General features: G+C 38.4%; 1 protein-coding gene across 4 annotated transcripts in view; it reads left to right on the top strand.

The window, feature by feature from the left end:
* The window catches only part of PPP2R2C (protein phosphatase 2 regulatory subunit Bgamma), a 202,075-nt gene that overhangs the window by 66,302 nt on the left and 115,662 nt on the right, over positions 1-20,111 (top strand). The window contains exons 1-2 of one of the 4 annotated variants that reach the window (XM_075708967.1): positions 14,830-14,906; positions 15,015-15,106. The exons of 2 other annotated variants lie outside the window; for them this stretch is intronic. In XM_075708967.1, coding sequence (XP_075565082.1) covers positions 14,830-14,906; positions 15,015-15,106 — 169 coding nt within the window. Of the gene's footprint in view, positions 1-14,829; positions 14,907-15,014; positions 15,107-20,111 lie in introns of those variants that run through there. One more of the 4 variants, XM_075708968.1, reaches the window with a different exon arrangement.

The raw sequence follows: 20,111 nt of genomic DNA, 5'->3' as shown, positions 1-20,111 counted from the left end.
AACCGTTTGCTCACCCGCTCAAGCCTGCAGCTGGATACGTGGTTCAGCATGCAGGAAAATCAAACATGGGTACTACCTGAACCTTGGACCTGCATAGCACAAGCATTTAAGGCAACGTCCAGTATGGGCAACATGAGGCAGCAGTTTATTCAGGCAAGCCTGGAAAAAGCAATATAGATTTAGTCAAAGTGGATTACACTGTCAGCAACGCTTGTCACTATACAGTACCAGCTACCTGTTCAAAGTACTCACAGATATAATTTTGATACCACTTCTGTTAGGCACTCATAATATCATCATCTCTATTTTACTTGCCAAATCTGCTTTTTGAAGAAATCATTCATAATCAGGAGTAGGATTAGGACAGTTCTGACTCTAGACTGGGACTTCGGAGTTTCTTAATTTGCTGTTCCCAGCATTCCCAGAGTGCAGGGACATGTTAGTGTTAACTTGTTACTGCCTCCTCAAAAGACCTGCCTCTTCAAGGAAGGGGATAGTTTAACCACTGGCTGTTAGATCCTTCTAAGAGAGCACTTCAAGCCACTCTGAGCTTCAGGACGTGCTTAAACGGCATGGAGTTAACTTGGTTTGGATCTCTGATTAACGTCGTGCATCCACGTGACAATTATTCACCAGTGTCACATGTGCCCTGTAAAACGTCACCAAGTGTGACTAAACTGGGTTGCAATCTTCCCCATTTGCAAAGGCATAAATTCCTAATGCTGGAGCGCTGGTTTTGGTGGGTTGCCCTCAGGGACCCATGGCAACATTGGCTCTCTTTGCATGCATATATAATCAACAGATGATCTCCCACTCAGTAACTAAATAAAAGCTATATATATTTGCTGTGTAGTGTTAGAGGTCCCGGAGAAGTGAATAAGATGTATTAACAAAAGAAACGAACCATCTAGAATATTAGCTACACAATAAACAAGACAAGCTGCTTCCATGACAGTGAGTACGCAGAGCTGCAAAAGAACCTGGTTGTACCAATCTGGGGCTTTTTTCAGGTGCCAGCAGTGTCTCAGCGGCACAAAAGACCGATTAGTTTCAGCAATTTAGCCTATATGCAGTTTAATCCTATGTATATTATGATATATAGACAAATATGGACTAGAAACATAATAAATAGAAATGTTTATAGTATATTTAACTACATAACTACTATATGTAATAGATTTAGCTACATATAAATCTTAAAAATGGAAGTTCATGAGGGCAACAGTACAGTGTACATCTAAGATAAAATGCAGGCTTAAAATGTGATCTGTGCAAGCGCTCTCTCTATGCCAGATTTCTTTCTAATTGAAACTGACAATTCAAAAGCATTGAATAATGTAAAACTAAACAACACCGTGCAGGTAGAGTCAGTGCCATCGTTCACTGCAGGAGCAGTTTATTTAGCATATGCATCGTTATGGAAAGAAAACTGTACTTTGCAATATATTTTGTCTTCTATGTAGACCTCAGATGTTTCAGCAATGTATCGTATATTTAAACGGTGAGTTTAGAGGATAATAGATGTGGTTCTTACATCAGTTTAAAATGTGAAACACGATACAATAATACTGAATATTTTATAATAGAAAAAGAACTGAGTATCTTTTATTACAGACATAAAAAGGTAATCAGTCGTTACTGCTTACGTCGTGTTACTACATCATTACTAGTTTCTGGATCTTTGAGACTTTCCTTCCACAGCTTATTTCATCCACTGTAGTAAGGCTTTGTATAGAGGACTATATGCTAAGAGAAGGCAAGGTATTTGCTGGCTAATATCAGTGTAGTTGTTTTGGCCAGAGAAAGGATGGTGGAGTAGGTAATTATCTCAGAAAAATAGAGGAAATTATTATGGGCATTTTTGTTTTTAAACAAGGCAGGGTTTTAAATGCACTTCTAGCCATATCGAAGCAATTTCTTCATCAACTATTTCTGTAGTTCTTAGGTTAACGCTAAGCTTGCCTTTAGTAATAAATGTGGTCTATGTTACTGGTTCCTGGTGAGAATTCCCCAGTTCTTTACCAAGAACAAAAACCCCACCTAGCAAAGCAGCCTTATATATGATAAGAAAGTTCCTTTTCTCAGGAATGTTTCCTTGCTGAAAAACTATTGCACCTGTTATTTTTATTGCTTAAATGCAAATGAGAGCAGACTGTATTTTGCCAGTGCAAATACAAGGAATAAAAATGTACATTAAGAGACTCAATTCCTACTAAAATGGCTCAGCACACCACCTCTTGGAGTTCAGTGACTTTTGTGAATTACTAATATGACAGGGGTTTGGGATCTGTACTGTTAAATACAGCAGTGCTTTTCCTTTCATATTTACTGATTCATCTGTTTAAAAAAGATGATGATGGAAACATCTGTGTGTAATATAATGATATTTGTGTGTGTTTTACTTAGGAACAGAGTACAGAAGAAAGTAAAGGACCGAGAGTTGGTTTATTATCTTCTAGTTCCAGTTCAACTCGAGTCTGAATAGAACTTAATTAATTGCCACCTTAATTCTTCCCGTTTGCAGTGCTTTTGTTGTTCATGTGACCCAAGTGTTGCGAGTAGTTGATGACTGTGCAAAACAACACCATTTGCATAAGTTCTGAGGTTGGTGCTGCCCTGTGATAGTACTGATTGCATTAAAGCAGCCATAGTGTGCTCTGCCTGTTGGGCCATTTTCTAGTAAAAAATAAAGATCATCAGTGTTCAGTTAAAAATAAACGATTGCTTATTTCCTTCTCTTTGTTTTTAATGTAGCCATATTATTTCTCCCTAATCTAAGACTTTAAATATTTAAAATAGAATAAAAATAGTCTCAAACAGCAAGCTGGTCACTGATTTTCAATAATTTATTTCTAAACTTTTATCCAGTCAATGCAACCTCACATTCTGTTAACTTTGAGAGGTTTCAATTTATGATAAAACTTGGCACAAGGTCCTTAATAAATCTTGCCAGGGTTTTCAAATTTATAGCTGTGAATCAGGCTCTGTCTGTCACTATTTCATAAATACTTTCTGATAGAATGTCTTTATTTCTACATTGTGATATGATAAAAAGAAAAAAATCAGCTAATAAATTCAGTAATAGTAATTAATCAGTAAAATTCAACAAATAGGCACAGTGGACTGGTAAATGCGGGGCAAAATTGGCTGCCAAGGTAGCACGCAAGACTCTTGTCATGCTACATGTTAATTTTGACACCCTGCTTGATTTGATATCTTTCATTTCTGCATGCAGGTCTGTGATATGGGAATGAGCGGTACAAGATGAAGTCAGATGTGTATTCTGTAGTCTTCTTTTGAACGGAAGATTTAGGTCAAGTATATTTTCTTTAATCAGCAGTGAAGCTCAAAGCAGAATTCACATATGCAGTGTCTTTGAAATAGGTAGCTGCGAGTTACTGCATGTCTTACAGAAATTCTTAGAACACCTGATGCTAAGAGTCAAGTAATGGTCATATGGGTGATGCTGCTTCTCATTGTGTGGGTGCAATGTGAATATGATTTTGTGTGTGTTGTGTGCACTGCTGCTTTTGTATATGTGTTACACTCACAAAAGTCTTGTGGATGACTGCTAGTATATGTTTTCTGGTGCGTCTGTATTCCTTCTGGTTGCTATGCTTGAAATGTGAATCTGGAAGTATTAGTATGGCTATGCAGAAGTTCCCATCTCCACTGGGAGACGGGACAGTAAGAGCTTTTATGTAGGGCACTGTATGTCTTTTGAGTCCCATATGATTCACAGACTATTTTGGTCTATGTATGTCAGTGTTTGCTGATCAGGGAAGTGAGACTTGGTCTGTGGCTGGAGCGAAGCTTTCCTTATACCATGGTGTGAGGAGCAGTGTTCTTGTATTTCTGATTTTCCGCTGTGGTGATGATGAGCTGCAGTTTCTCTGAAAAGTGGATTACTTAGACATGGATTTTATTTTCCAGGGTTGGGTATGTACTTAATTGTTGGATTCAGTCTGTCCCAGTTTTTTGGTTAGGTTGAAATACCGAGAACGTTTCTTTTAATTTTTCATACCTTCAAATTAATTTCAGGTTATTTTAAATTTGGGGTTTGGTTTGAAGCTGCTTGTGGATGCAGTCATTGGCAGTAAATAGTCTGATCTCCAGAGGAAGCTGTAGCCTGGGCTGCCCACCCTTCCTCCTCTGCTGCTCTTGGAGCCTGTCCCATCACAGGGGGAGTCTCAGCAGACGAGACCAGAGTGAAAGAGGCATTGGTTAGCCCACCAACCGAAGAGTCCAGCTTCTTCAGAAAATGCCAGCAAACTTGGCCTGGTTTTAAATTTGTCCCTTGCTAGCAGAGAGGGAAATGCCACACCTGCCTGCTCCTGAGAGCACGGGTTGCTGTGAGCAGTGCTGACTGCCACAAGCGCGAAGTCGCCGTCTGTCATCAGGGTCCCGTTGTTGCTGCGTGCAAAATGTTAAATGTGCACCAGAAGTGTTAATGTTTCGGTCAGTGTTGTGAAGACTTACATGGTAGCGATGCTTACTGTAATACTTCTTCAAAACAACCTTTTTATAAGGCTTTTGTAGTATTTACGCACAATAGAAGGAAAGGGGGAAATACGAGCTGTAAGTATATTGGGAAAATGTTTGGCAGTTATCCTGGATGTACCTGGGAAATGGTAGTAGTGGTAGTAATGCTAAATCTGAAAGCGGAAAGCTTTGATGCTTCTGCACTATAAATCATTACTAACAAAGATGATTGCCAATGTGGAGAATTGTTTGCAGAGGGATTAATTTCTGATTGTTAAGTGTAAGTATATTTAGACAGAAAACGATTTTTGTTCCTGAAAGCCCAGAAGTTGGTGTAAATTGGAGGAATTAGCAATTCGGACTCCACAGAGCAAACATCAGCCTGGTTATTACAGATGAGACTTGATAGATGTAGTTATATTGAGGTTAGCACAGGAAGCCATTCATTTATTTTACATTTCAATGACTGAATTCAGTTGTTATGGCTGGCATAATATTGTTAGCAGCTGAATTTACACAGTTTTCTTTAAAAAATATCCAGTTTGGCAGAGTTTCCTTTCCTGAAACGTTGCAAATGTTTCTTAATGTCTCTGTTGATAACTCACCTCTGATCCAGAAATCTTCATTCATAAATTTGTTTGAGCATATACTTGAGCATATACATTCATGGACTTTCATTGTCCAAGACAGTAATGCATCCAGTAACTCCAAACACTTTTGAAATTTTAAGACTAAATAAAAAACCTTATCTGAATTTTGCCAAGATTTAAAATGTAAATTTCTGTGTTAAAAATGCTTTTAACTTCAGAGCTACCACTAACCATTTTGACTGGCTTTAAATTGGATTTTTCTAATGTATTCAGCTGTTGGCTGCCATTTGTAAAATGTTGTTTCATCCTGCAGCTTGACAGATTTAGAATAACTTATGAGAGCCTACTAGTGCTGCAGTTTTACATTCTTTGAAAGATCTGTATCATAGGTTAATGGGGTCAGCATTTGAATTAACAAGTTGTTAACTGAGGATGCCTAAAATATATGCTCTATTACAATAATAGAATCCAAATAATTGAGCTTGAGGAGGAATAAAGGAACTTGTCAGAGTCTGCTGCTTTCAAAAGTCAACACTGGAAGTGCTCCTGTTCTCTGCCTTTTGCAGTTTTGCAATGCAGTCCAGAAATTGTGACTCCAAAATCTGAGGCTTTATTGTGTAAGTGAAGCCCTGTAGGAGTTTCCAAGGCAAGATCTGTTAGTTAAATAGTGCTAATATCTGCATCCAAAATAAATGAAAGGTAGGTAGGTAGGTAGCTAAGATTTGACTACATGTGACAAGAGATACCTAAACATTTTAACCAGGACTTGCCATCATGGGTGGAACCTGCCACTAGAAGAGGTGCAACACAGTTCTAGCAAACTTGAGCACAGTTGTTTCACCTAAGAACAGTAACTCTACCAGTGTGCTCATCCTGGACAGGGAATTTGGGGAAGTCTTGTGCTTTAGCTTGTAAGTGGTGGTTCTCATGCGCTTACGTAAAAAGTAATTGTTTTTTTCTGTTCTTTGCTCTGTGAGAAACCTTCTGCTGGAGCACAGGAAGATTTTTCTGGAAGTGTTTTCATTTTATTTTTCAAAAACTGCTTTTACCAATGGAAGGATGAACAGAGTTTATTGACAGAGTGCAATAGTAGCACTCAGAGGCAGAAACACGGATGAGGCAAAGCACCTGTTCATCCTAATAACTCTTAAAAGCAATAACCCAACAGTTCCCTGAAGATTTTATCCAATTCAGAATCCCCAGAGCTTCTCTTTTCAACTCTGGGGCTACCCAGATCATATCCATGGATGCTCCATTTCTTCTTTGGAAGCTAGCCGCTTTAAAAAATGTCCACTTTTGATGTTGTGCTTCTGTAAAATAACTGATTGTTCTGAGGCCAGCTTGTTCCTGCAGTTCTGTGAGAGTCTGAGTTAGGACATGTTCTGGCCTCCCCCGCTGCATGTTCTTTCTCTGTATAAAAAGACAGGAGAAGAAAATTATTTTGAAAGTTTTATTAGCTTATGTTTCAGAGAGGAGAGGCTTTCTGCATTGCATATAAACTAAATGCAGAAGCTAATACTAAAACAGAAGTGATGTGGAAGTCCAATAAATATGTGGATAAGCATGCGGATTCTGTCTGTTCCATTTGCTGCTCCTTTTCGCACTTGCAGTGTATCACAGTGGTGGTGAGTACACCAGCCTCTCAGTGCACCCCTGAATTGCTGCTGCTGCCAGCCCTTTGTGTGACAACATTGGAAGCATAACAGTCGTATTTTTTACCCTTAATACTACTTCTAAAGATTAAGTCTTCAATGAAGTTACAAAAAAGCGAGGTTAAATAATGAGCTCTATGCTGCCATGGTTGGTCTATTAGCAGCAACTAAGCCTACTAGAGTCTTCAGCTAATTTAAAGCTATCTAGGTCTGTCTGTACCCTATATAATCTTCCCAAATGTCGTTGTCTGCCACTGTTTCTAGTTGAGGAGAATTTCATCATACCAGTGTTTTTGGAAAGGCTCAGTTTACCATCATAAATACTCTTGCCTATATCATAGATTTAGAAAAATAAATGTGATATAAGACACGAGCTATAGTTTCTCTGTGTTTAATATGTTTTAACTCACAGATAGCTGCTATGTTCCAGAATCTGAATCCAGTAGCATACCACGCTTGAAGAAGAGGAAGAAGGGTATGCTGATCAGTTCTTGGTAGTTCAAAATTTGGATTGAATCTAAAATACATCTGTTCTTCTAGATGTCTGACGTGGTCAAGACTGGAAATTATACAAGAGAGTGGACATTTTGGGACTAAATATTTCACAAGAATAATTGACATTTTCCCCTGGTTCACATAGCCTTCTACACAGGCAACAGATACTTTCTTAAACCTAGTGGTCTGCCTTGCAAAGTCCCCTTTCATGTGCTTCTGGCATGTATCTTCATGCTGCTAAAGTTCCTTTGATCTCCTGTTGGCCACTTTCCAGACCATCTTTTAATTCCTTTTGTGAAATTTCCATACCAGCTTTAATTCCTGCCAGAAGGCAACTGTTCCATCTCTGTTCAAGCAGGGCCCCAATGCTTTAGATTCTCAACACGTCTCTCTATGGATGTAATACTCCCTGCTCAGACTTTGGAGAAGTCAGGAGTGTGCAGATCCAAGCAGTGCTGGGGAGAGAAATAAGGAGAAGGAAATATAGTTATTCCTTCCTTGACTGCAATTGTTCTCTTTCCATTTGCTGCTTGACTTCATTGTAGTGATACTTGGCTTTTACCTGCAGTACTTGCTACCCTTCAAGCTCCAGAAATCTTTATCCAAAAAAATGGAAATCCAGCCAAAACCATAACTCATTTGGCACTCTTTGCCAAGTTCTTTCTCCTGTCTGTAGAGAGGATACTTACATCCATTGAATCTTGTGAGTGCAAGACCTGGGACTGCCAACCAGTACCATTCTTTTATTGTCATTAAAGGACCCAGATGTGACTCAAAATCATCTTGGACTTGGAGTGATTGATTAATCTGTATATGACCCTCAGGTGCAAGGGGAGGATCTTTTTGAAATTTCAAGAGTCCCTACTTCTACACCTTCCTACTGAGAAGGAATTTCTGACTTTGGAAGAAGGCCTGGCAGGCTTCCTGGGTAAGGTCCTAGTTAAATAGGTTAGTATCAACAGACTTGAGTTCATCCCCTAAAGAATGGGATCAGTATTTTACCTTGTAATCATAAAGGAAAAGCTAGCGGTGTTTCCTTTTTTAAGTTTACCGCTCCACTATAGAACTGGAAGTGACTGGAAATAATGGAAGTTGTATGAAGATTTTTTATTATTCAGTTGTATTTTTTCTACTCTGGTATGCTTTTAAAAAAAGTGAAATGCACTACTTAAGAGTCCTAACAAAAATAAGATCCACGTTTCTATCAAACAGCAACAATTTATTCTTTAAAATCCTGACAGGTTGTTACAGCCTTTATGTAATTGCAATTTAGTATCCAATGAAGTCTATTAAGAACCTGTCACTGGCTCCAGTGGGATTGGATCAGGGTGCATGACTTTGCATAGCTGTATTCTATGTACATACTGTAAGTCCATAAAAATATGTCTCTATATACAAACCACATATTTTGTTTGTGCTTTGAGAGTCCCAATTTTAATCTCTACACCTATTTTTTCTAATTACTTTGTAACCTTCATTACTTTTGTCTTCAGTCCTACATTATATACATTGTGGAGATGTAGTATATAACCCCTGATACTGCAAGAGTTTTTTTGAAGAGTTTATCTGACTTAGTGCAAGAGTGCATAAAGTAATTGCTTTCCAGAAAGCTTTCTGTGAATGTCAGTATGCTGAATCTTCAGAAATTTGATACCATTAGTGGTTTTGTTCTTTAGGACAAAAATAAGTAAAGGTGGAAATTTGGCCTAAATTCACTGTATTCAGAAATCTTAGATTCTACGAAGATTAGATTTTTCTACATACTGTCATGAAACATAAATACGTTCTGCAGTTTCGCAAGAAAAAAATCCTGGGAGCTGAAATTATGTGGATTTGTTAAAGGTGTTTGTTAATTTTCTTAGGGTTTACTGCATTCCTGTTCACCAGCAAACCATATGTTTAGCCTGTCGAGAATTTAACCAAAATAACAGATTTTCTGTAGTTACTGTAACCATTTAGAATGATCATTTTGTTTCTTTGCATAATGGGTTAGGAAATTTATTTGGAAATTCTCATGCACAATATAATTTGTTAAATTTAGGGTACTATTAAAATTATCCTGTTCTATACTGTGACCTTAATACTGTCTTTGCAGGTTTCCTTAGGAGCTTAATGTATTCAAATTTATAATGACCTGGGTACAAACCCATTTATTCTTTTTTTTTTTTATTGACCTTTTTGCCTCCTACTCCTATATGATTCACCCTCGCTGCATATTGTTTTCTTTTAAATACTCTTACGTCTTTGCTTGAAGCAAAGCTACTGTCCAGATTTTCTCTTTGAGGTAATGTTGCTTCAGGCTACTTTTTAACTTTCTGAAATGCAAAGTAATTGTAGTTCAGGTTTTAATTGTATGTCTTTTTCCTCTTTTCAAGAATATACTGCCTGGACACATTATCAGTTTATTATTTAAAGGGATGAAAAACACGTCTAATTTATGTTGCAATAGAATTCAAATTAATGCTAACCAGAAGATCTTTCAATGGATGAGTAGCATGAAAGGTATAATTAAATCTCTCTGAAAAAAATTACAGGATATTTCATGAATGTCAGTAACATAGTTTCAGCCCTTAAATAAATTTTTTTGTTACAGATCTTCTTCAGGGTTATCTCTACCAGAACGATAAAAAATCTACATGTCTTAAACCAGTAATTCTTCCCCTTGATCTGCCCATTCGGGTACTTTTGGGTTTGTGCTTATTTGTTAGGTTTGTATTGTCCCCCTAAATTATGCTTTTGCACTTTCAAAACGTTCATATTGCGGTAGTATCATAATGACACAGTGGGGTTTTTTGAGCTATGTGCAGAACATTTAGGTAAATACTTAATCTTAAGCCGATGAGGAGTCTCCCTGTAGTCGGTGATTACTGTTCAGAGCATTCCAGAGTGCTTTGGTTGAGGCATTATGTCAAAGATTAACCCACTATCAAGGAACAGATTATGGCTGAAGAATTAGCACAGTTGCATTGTTGGGAAGAAAAATCATGTGCAAATGCAGAATTAGTTACTTCGATTAATCAGTCTTAAAAATTGTGGTTAACTTTATTGTAACCTGGTTCAGTCACTTGTGGGAGCGTATCAACCTCTTGTGGTCAAGTCCAGTAAGCTGTAGCAAAGAGGTGAGTCTCCTTTTCTAGCTCTGGGTCTCTGAAGAACACTTCTTGTTGCCAATGTTGCATCTCTGTGCTTTGTTTCGGCTGTTAGTGACAAAGAATGGGGTACAGTGATGCAGCCCTTTGGAACAGGCCTTTGTTTGTTTAATTGTGTTTCCGTAGAATCTCACCTTGCGTTGGACACTCAAAGCCTGTAAGTTCATCTCTCTGAAAATATCATGGCAGACAAGCAAGGAGTGGAGGCTTAGCAAAGGGATTTTGTTCTATAGAACACCAGAGAGTTTCACGTATTATGAATTGATATTTTGTAGATGTGTAGAAATGATGTATGTGGGACAGGGCAAGTCTGCAATCCAATGTCCCACTGGAAGCATGATCTTGCTAAAATTATAGATCAAGTCAGCTGTGGATTTGTATAGCTGAGTCTTGAAAACCTCCAAGGATGGAGATGCCACAACCTCTCTGGATAACCTTTCCAGTTCTGCATTACCCTCCTAGAGAAAAAGCGTTTCTGAGTAGCCAGTCTGAACTTCCCAAGCCACCACCCAGTTGCTTTTAACCCCACAACATTATGCCCACAACCAAGAAGTGTTTGGCTCCATTGCCTCTGTCACTCCTGTCAAGTACTTGTAAACTGCTATAAAATTGCCCTTAGCCTTCTCTTCACCAGATTAAACAAGCCCAGCTCCCTCAGTCTATGCCAACGTCCTAAGCACCTGACCAGCTTGGTAGGTATTTAGGACTTTGCTGTATTTTGTTCAATTTCTCCACTTCAGCTGGGGGGGATTAGAAGCTGGACACAGTGTTTGAAGTGTAGCTTCATCAGTGATGAACAGAGAGGGATCTTTCTCTTTCTGCTTTCCTTCCTAACACTTCTTAGTGTTAACCCAGCAAGTGGTCTGCAGATGTGAGCCTGGTGTTGGCTCATATTCAGCCTAGCATCCAGGCTGACCCCAGGTCCTTTCCAGCTGGGCTGCTATGTTGCCAGTTGCTTTTCAGCCAGATGTGTGGAGCTCCTCTGCCCCAAGTGCAGAATTTTGCACTTCTTGTTGAACCTCCTGAAGTTCCACAGGGTCCATCTAGAGTCTCACAGATGGCATTTTTTTGTTGCTTTACAGCCATTTCTCGTCTTCCCTTAGTCTGCAGCTGAGAGGTGAAGCACTGAGTTTGTATTGTTAGCTGTATCACTATGGGTGTTTTTAGATTGGCAATGTCTTGCAGTCCACAGTGCACAGTGAATATACACTAAGCTTGGATAGCACCAAAGTGAATTTTCTGTATGTTTTTTCATGAGTCAATGTAAGTTTTTGGCTACCTCCAGCTGAGAAGATTGTTTGAAATATACCAAAAAGCATTAGACATTTCTGCTTCGTGAAAGACTTGTTGATTCTTTCCTTAGTGAGAAAGATGGCATTTTTATCTAATACCTCAAATAGCAACAGTAGGAATTGCATTTAGTGTGCAGTGGACTTGAAAGAAATCAATATTCTTTTTAGCTTGTATAAACAAACCCCATAGGTTCTTAGCAAAGCCATAGTATATAGTATATTGAAACTGTCATTATTCCTTTTTCTGTGGAGACTATCCATTAAAGTTCAGGTACTAGCAACATCATTTCTGGATGCTGGAACGTAAGTGTGGGCTCCCTAGCAGTGATGACTAACATGGTTCAGTTGTAGGTACCAATTGTCAGGCTCATTTTTCTTCACCAGCTATATGTTGGTTGGGGAGACCCAGGTGGGACTGCAATCCACAGTGGTACTGTCCTCTCACATGTGCAGGAATCAGGAAAGTTTATGTTTGAGCACCACCTGAATATTCTCACTGGGTGAAGAATGGAGATGAGGAATCCACTGCTGCAGCCATTGATACGTGGATTCATTTGTCTAAAGGTTCACACAATGGACTTCTCACAATTTCTTTTTCCAGTCATGGAGACTGAAAGGTAGATTTTCTTCATTTCTCAAAGGGAAAATGAACTGTAGAAAAACTAGTGATTTCCACAGGAAAATTTCTGGTGGATCTGAGAACTGTGTCCAGAAGCTGTATTACAGTCTTTATGTACACAATAGATTCTACCCAATATTTAAACAAGGAAGAAGAGGGGATATTCTAGCTTGGATATGGTGGCAGGATGCGAGTTCATCCTAAAAACAGCATGCATGTGCTTTCTGTCATGGAAGAGCTTTCTGTTTGAATTGGACTAATCTCTGGAACATACATCTTTCTCATGTGGCAAAACTGTTTTCTTTTTTTATTCCATGAACTACTCTCCCAGACACTGGAAGTGATCCTACCTTTTAGAAGTATCCCATGTGGTCAAAGTGCCTCTTGAAGTGCTTGGAATACACAGGTCAACATAGACTGTAGGGGATGTTTAAGAACAATAGTTATCTTGGGGGAGAAAATCAGGAGGCTGTAAGCAACGGAAGGGCTCTTTGAAGCATTTAATGCATAAGGTGCTTGTTTTTGAACTCTTAAGGCTTGTTTTTGAAACAAATGTTGGTTACCTTCAAAGTGTGAAATGCTTGGCATTTGATGTTTTTGTAGATTACTAAAGCAAACAAACAAAAATCCACACTGTGACTGTCTCAGCTCTTGCTTTCAGTTGTAGCTTTTTTTTTTTTAACAGTTGTGGTTTTGGTTGAAATCTGTTTCCACTGATGCAGTCCTTCCAAGGATTATTAGAAACTATTCCCAAACATTTCAAAGTGTTTGAGTTCTTTTCTCTGTATGAAGAGAAAAGGACCAGTGATATCTGTGCATTGTTACTGAAATACCTAGATTATCTATGTATCATGGTCTTTCGGGGGAGCTTTTTGGTGACTCTCAGAGAGGTTTAGGCAGTATGTAAAACCTAAAGCCATCAGGGTTCCATGATGAATTTGGTTCTTTCTGATACTCCTAGTATTTGTCACCTAAGGAGCAGACTTACAAAAATTCCTGTTAGTGCTTAGAATAATCACTGTCTTAGAAAGTGAACAGAACATCTATCTGTAGTGCTCAGGGCACAATTAATCATTGTTCTATTTCTTTGAGCCAACCTGCTGTATGTTATTTTATATTTATGTACTGTGTTTATTAAACATGGTATTACATATAATGACCAATTGTTATTATTTCTCTTGGAGATACCTCATCCAAATATCTTGGCCAAAGTCTGTTTATATTCATAGTCCAAGGTAGTAGATATTCAGAGAGACAAACTGTTTTTTTGCTTTGAAGTGGTTAGTATGTTGGAAACTGGGAACTTTGTGAAGAGAAAAGCAGTATACAGTGGCAAATAAAAACATAAAAATTAAAAAAACGCCCTGTCTGGCATCTTTGTTCAGGAAGTGACTGATGCATAAGTCTGTTATGCCCATTAAGAAGTGAACAATTCTATTTACCCGTACATTTACTCTGTAGCATACACATAGCTGAAAGATTGAGCTTAAGTAATTGATACAATAAAAGTCGGGTTTGTTTTGGGGTTTTTTTTTTCCCCCTAGTGGAGTTCCTCTGCCATATTTTTATAATCATAATTTTCTTGGCTTGCCTTCCATGCTTTTCAGCAGTTCTGAATTATATAAAAACCTCACATGTATAGGCTTTGTCTCGTCTCTCAATTCACTTGCAAGATTAACATTGCTGTTGACCAAAGTTAAGCAAATGCAATGAAGGCTGGTATGTTTCCAATTAATTATTGGAAATTGTTCCTGCCTGTAAACATCAGTATTCAGTGCACGTTCCTACCAGAATAAAATGGTTGGTCATTAGCTTCCAATCTAAACTTGATATTTCCTCCAACAAAATCCATCATGGTACTCCCGAAAGAGACAGAGAGATCACTTTTGGAAGCAAACATGCTTGTTTTAGTAAGGCTTTAGAGAATTGTTCTTGAAATTGTAAAACATTGCATTCATTGCCACACTTGTGAATGATTTATTCACATGTTTCAGGGTTTTTTTTGTCTCTTTCTCTCTCTAATGGACTGCACTTTGGTATATACAAATCAATTTTATATGTCATACTAAAAACTGGTGGCTGAAAACTGTCGTCCTAGCTGGAAACTGTGAGGACAGTGGAAGGTTTCCTTTTTTCCTTTGGAAGTTGTCTTTGTTAGGATCAATTCTTGTGGTAACCCTATTTGGATTAATGTGGAAGTAAAACAAAATGCCTCTACGGAATGGGTGGGAGAGGAGAAGCAAAATAACTGCTTCTCTGTTAGGTAATTCATATGGTAATGGTTTCTGTAAAGGAAATGTGCAAAGAGCAGGCTAAGAAACTTGCCATTTTGAAAGGGAGGTAGAAGGGAGAGAGTCACCCAATGACAAGTACTTGTTCACGTCAGAGTTGAGAGAGTAATTTAAACATGATTTCCTTATTTATTTTGTTTAGGCTGTCTAGTTAAGTTGATTCTCAATGGCCATATCCCTGCTTGCTATATAGGTAACTGGCAAGAGCATCATCACAACTCATGAACCAAAGAATCCAGCTTGCTGGCCAGGCAGACAAATGGAGCTCCACAGAAGATGTGAAAGTAACCCAAATGCTTCAGTAGAAAATGGGGGTTCTTCACCACACCCCAAAATGTACTCGCTTGAAGCAGGCATTGTCAAATTAATTTCTTTTTCCTTCACTTGTAATGTGGAAGGTGCTGACTGACAGCCCTAGAAATTAAGTCCTCTATTTCTCCACAGGACAGGTATAGCAAGGGCAGCAGCAATGCAAGCTTCCCCACATTGTCCTGCCAATGTTCCTCAACCCAGTTCTGAAGAGGTCACTTCTGGAGGTGAGTGGGTGGAGGAGTCTCTGTCCGTGGAGTTATTGCTGCCAGGCAGAGGTTCTTGTGGGACAGGCTGTTGGATGGAGACTGCCCCCTTGTCTTGAATGAACCACCAGTCTTTAACAGATAATCACTTTATGTACCGTAAAGCAGCGTGGGCTGGATTCATTGAGGTTGTGTTATTCTGCTTGACTGCTGTCACATTTTGGTATTTCTTTGTGGTTGGATGGCACCTTTGCATTTTTTTCTTTTTGCACTGTTTTGTTTTCAGAGACTTTGTCAATGCTTTATGTACGTGTCCACAAAGTAGCATGCGAATAACGGAATGCAGTCTGGTTGTAAATGTGATACAGAAAAGCAGTTACTGGTGGCAGCCATGTGTGCAAGAGGAGCTTTAGAGCACTAGACCAGGAGGCATGCTTTGAAATGCACCAAAAATTGATAAGAAAGTGAATGTTGGTTTCCAGTATCTAAATGAACTATTAGGTTTCTGTTGTAAAGCCCTATCTTAACATTTTCTCTTTTCATAATTACTATGTAATTTAGATATTAACACCAATTAAGCTGGTAAACTAATGTTCTTTTTTAGATTATTTTACAATTAATGAAATCTGCCTATCTAAAGTTAGACATGCAACATCCTACGCTATATGAAAGTAATGGGTATGTATTGCGGTTACAATAGATAGTTGTCACTTAAACCAGAAGATATGTGATAAATTGTGTGAGAGGAATTAATATGACTGATGTGAGTTTTCAGAACAAAAATAATGGGTGCTCACAAGTTTGGCAAATGAATTCTCATATACATTCCTAGATTTATTGAAGTACTACATACTTCAAATACTGCAAGGAGTATTCAGTTTTCAGCCAAATTTACATCTCTTAAATACAAAAATACAATTGAGAAAATGGAAACAAAGGCTTAGCAAGGCTGTTAGGTCATGGTGAATTACTTTTGTAGCTTCAGATGCTGTGTGAAGGATTCGCAATGACTTGATTGTAATTTGTAGTTAAGGCCCATAAGTCTGTTTAACTCTGCTTCTATGGCTGTTTGTAAACAGGTATGATAACAACAGAATGTAGTACAATTCAATAATCGGATGAATTTAGCATTATTCCTGACTGTTTCCACAAGATCTAGAGTAAGAAGAGTTAATTTTCCTAATCAGTATAGACTTCCTGAAGTGATTTGTTGCCTTTTTTACTTTCAAGGATATGAATCAGAATAGTATGCATTTCGTATACAGCTGAAACAGTTCCTGACTTCTTTTTTGTCAGGGTAGGAAGGGATAGAGGATTTGGTTCATAACTACAATGAGTGATAAAGTCCTGTTGGGAAGTAATCTGGGACCGATCCATAAATTCATTTTAAGTGAAGAACAGTTTGAAGATCCTTGTCATGACAATGCATGGCATTAAGTAGTGTAATATTAGGTATATTTGCTAATAAGTCACCTTACTTAATGTTTGTATGGTGCCCATAAATCATGTGGATTTGATTTTTCAGCTTTTTGGAATGCAGTGCAGATTGCTAACTTCTTACTGTCGTTAACAAAGCTGTAGAGAGGTCCAGAGTCGGCCTCCCACACACCTGTGTGACCTGAATCTAGAATTTCAGCTCAAACCTACCTCTGTGCCACATAAACCTTTGAAGATAATTATACACCTTATCACAATTAAACCTTTTTTATAATAGACTTTATTTTAAATTCAAGTACAAAAAAACAGTTAAATCGTTGTCAGTACAAACGCAAAAGAATTGTCAAAGATACCATTTTCTTCACACTGTATTTTATTTGTATTGCATTCATCTTTCTGTCTCTGCATATGCTTTCTGTGAATTCTAATTAATACAGAGTCTGATTTTTCTACATATTTACATTGAATAATGGTGATCTAAAGGAGCATACTTGTAAAACAAGGTATTACCCAGAGCTTCCCAGAGCAGGATAATCCTGATAACCTTGATCCTGGAGTCCTAACTTGTATAAGTAACTCTATTGATTCCACTATGACTGGTCACATGAGAAAAGGCTTCAGCATTAGGTTCACAGTTATAGATCCCTGTCTTAAGAGCTTCTGTTTTATCACCCTTTCTTTCCCTCTAGTTATGTCCTAGTGATTGTATAGTCTCGCTGGTTATGGCCAAGGACTGGGAGCAGAGGAAAGTTAAACCAGTCCTCCGAGAGGGTATATAAATATCTTTCCTGAATTACACCGAGTTGGTTTGAGGCTTCAGGCTCAATTCACAAACTCATTTTTCTCACCAACCACTAGATAACAGCAGAGTTTAAGGGACAAATCCAGAATTTTGGGTCAAGCGTCAGAGGCAGAGCTTGCAAACAAGAAATAAGCAACTCTCTAGGTTCACGTTGAATAATGTGTGGACTGTGCATGGTCACAGCTGGGAAACCCCCATGCTACAATATTATTTGTTTCTTTTTTGTCTTTCTATCTGTGAAGATAAGAGAGATCTGTATTTATATGTAAGTGATCCAGAAGGGACTTTGCTTGTTCCCAATCTGCTGGAGGTATCTCTTGAAAACTGTTTCCCTAGCAGGTTTGGAGCTAGGGTGGGGTATGTCAGGCGCATGTGATGATGTGGAAGGAACTGTGTAATGTTAGATTGTTCAAAAGGAAGCGTTTATTTGATGCACTTAGAAATGTTTCATGTGTCAGCACTGGATTTCTAAAAATAAATGACTGAGATGCAGCAGAAGGAAATTCCTTCTAATCGAAACTTTATGTCACTGGCGTCTGTAAGTAAAAGGGAGACTAAAGTACCAAAGCTATCAGAAATGAAAACTCACCGCTCAGATACCAGGCTGTGCAACTGATTTCATAGATATACCAGGTAGTAATCATAGGCTTGTAACATGTTACCATTTAGTATTATTGTGATCATGGGAAGGAATTTGTTACCTGTCTCTAAAGGTTTTGGGAAAGGGTACGTTTTTACCCTCCAGTCATCTCTAGGTTGGCAGTTTTAGTCCAGCCAAGTTCATTAGTGATGAGGATATCATTATCCATCAGCAGCTATATAACAGTTTATATGAAAAATGTTTGCTTATGTATTTATTTAGTTCCTAGTAATCTGCAGCGTTACTATGGCATCTGTAAAGGTTCAAGTGTTGGCACACATGGAACTCATTGCAGGACCATTGTCAATGCTGTGAACCCTTACAGGGCTGGAAATGCATTTTTCTCTTTGCGCACAGAAACCCAATCCTGCCTGAGACTTCGGATACTCCTGTAATGCAGATAATAAGGAAATATGTACTTACAGCAGTCTCTGTGCAAGGAACAAACAAGCAAATAGTCCACCAAATCCCACAGTAACAATTTCACCCGTTTAATTATTTTCTTTTCAGTGCCTGGGAAATTGAGGCCCATTGAAATTGCTTTTGAGAGTGTCACCTTCTATCTTGTAGCAGAGTATCTGAGCTCGGACATTGAAAACAGTTTAACAGACAAAATACAGCAAACACAGGATGAGGTATGCAGACAAAAATGAAAAGGTGGTGCAGAATGGAACTCTTTCAGTGACCTTATGAGAATGCCTTCTGATTATCAGCATCACAAATACAATACAGGTTACCTGTCATCCTCTGCATTCCGTAAAAACCTAACTCACCAATACGAGTTGAGTTTCCATAAAAGTCAAACTATTAGATCAGCCCCGAAACCCCATGTAAAGTGTTTTTGGTTTTGTCATTCTTCTATTCCTAGGAAGACTAGTGAGACCTAACAGCTCAAAAGTGTTGAGGTTGATGGAATCTAAATTTTCAGTAGAGTTTTTTCTGCTTTAGTGTGCAGGTGCAGCAAATTCAAAGTTAACAGAATAAATGCTGAGACCCTAGAATTGTGAGATTTTCTGGGGCAAAGGGGAGGTTTGTTTGCTCTTACATACTGTTTGCAGTTTCTTTCTTAGGCTTATCTACTCTACTTTTGGCATTGACAGAGAATTTGTTCTGCACTTTAATGGCTGTTGTGCCAGGAAGCTGTGGACTTTTGTAGATTTTCTTTTGCTTGATCAAATACTTTAGGCTCTTCTAGGGAGATGCGGCAAATTAGGAAATTTTTTTAAATATGTAAAAAAAAAGGCAATTTTTTTTAAAGCACAGACGCATCTTATAAGCACTTTAATAAAAATTAAGGGACTGATAAAAATTTATCTGTAATAAAAAAAACACTGATGAAATTCCAAGGAAATTGGTCTGAACTTCCAGGCGAAAAAAATTTGAGATGTTAGCTGGAATCTTAGGGCAAAGATGGCTGGAATTTAGATGGTTTGCTGTAACACTGTCTACCAGATCCTATCTGTGGATATGCGTGTGGAGTGCTGAAGGACGTAGTGACGTTTACACTGCTCTGTGGTTTGTCAAAAGAAAAAAAAAAATTTGCTAATTAAGTAGGAGAGAATGATACAGTGTATTCTGGCAGTTTGTGACCAGGTTGGGAGAACAAGGTCCTGTTTGTTCTCAAGGACAGGAACAGCAGAGGTAAATTCAAAATGAAAACATTTATTCTGGGTAACAGTTGGTTTTTTTTTGAAAACTGCAAGATATTTTTATTAGTAGTGTTTACACCAACACTGTAATTTTGTGAGGAAGGAATCTCAGTGCTAGCTCGATTTAATTTTGTAGGATTCTTCAACCTCCAGAACTATGAAAAAACGTTCAGAAGAATCCATGTAAGTGGAAAGGAAAGTTTAATTGTAAAGAGGTTTCTTTGGCTGTGGCTTTTGGGGCTTGGGGGGCAGGGGCTGGGTTGGGGTTTTTTTGTTTGTTTGTTTTAAATTGAGGCTTGGCTGTCCAGTTCGGAATGGCTGGAAATAGTTTGAAGGTCTGTTTGGAAGAAGTTGATTCCAGGCCGCCTCCTGCCTCAGTCCTGCCCAGTGGCTGGTGGCTTGTGCTATCCCTGATGGGGCAGAGGACACTGGAATACCTTTGGGGGCCCTGTGCAGAGGCTGCTGCTAGATTAATGCTGCTGCTGCTGCTTTCTTTTT

This window comes from Pelecanus crispus, chromosome 4 (assembly GCF_030463565.1).
Source record: "Pelecanus crispus isolate bPelCri1 chromosome 4, bPelCri1.pri, whole genome shotgun sequence".
Classification (NCBI taxonomy): Eukaryota; Metazoa; Chordata; class Aves; order Pelecaniformes; family Pelecanidae; genus Pelecanus; species Pelecanus crispus.
This window is presented reverse-complemented; position numbering and strand designations above follow the sequence as displayed.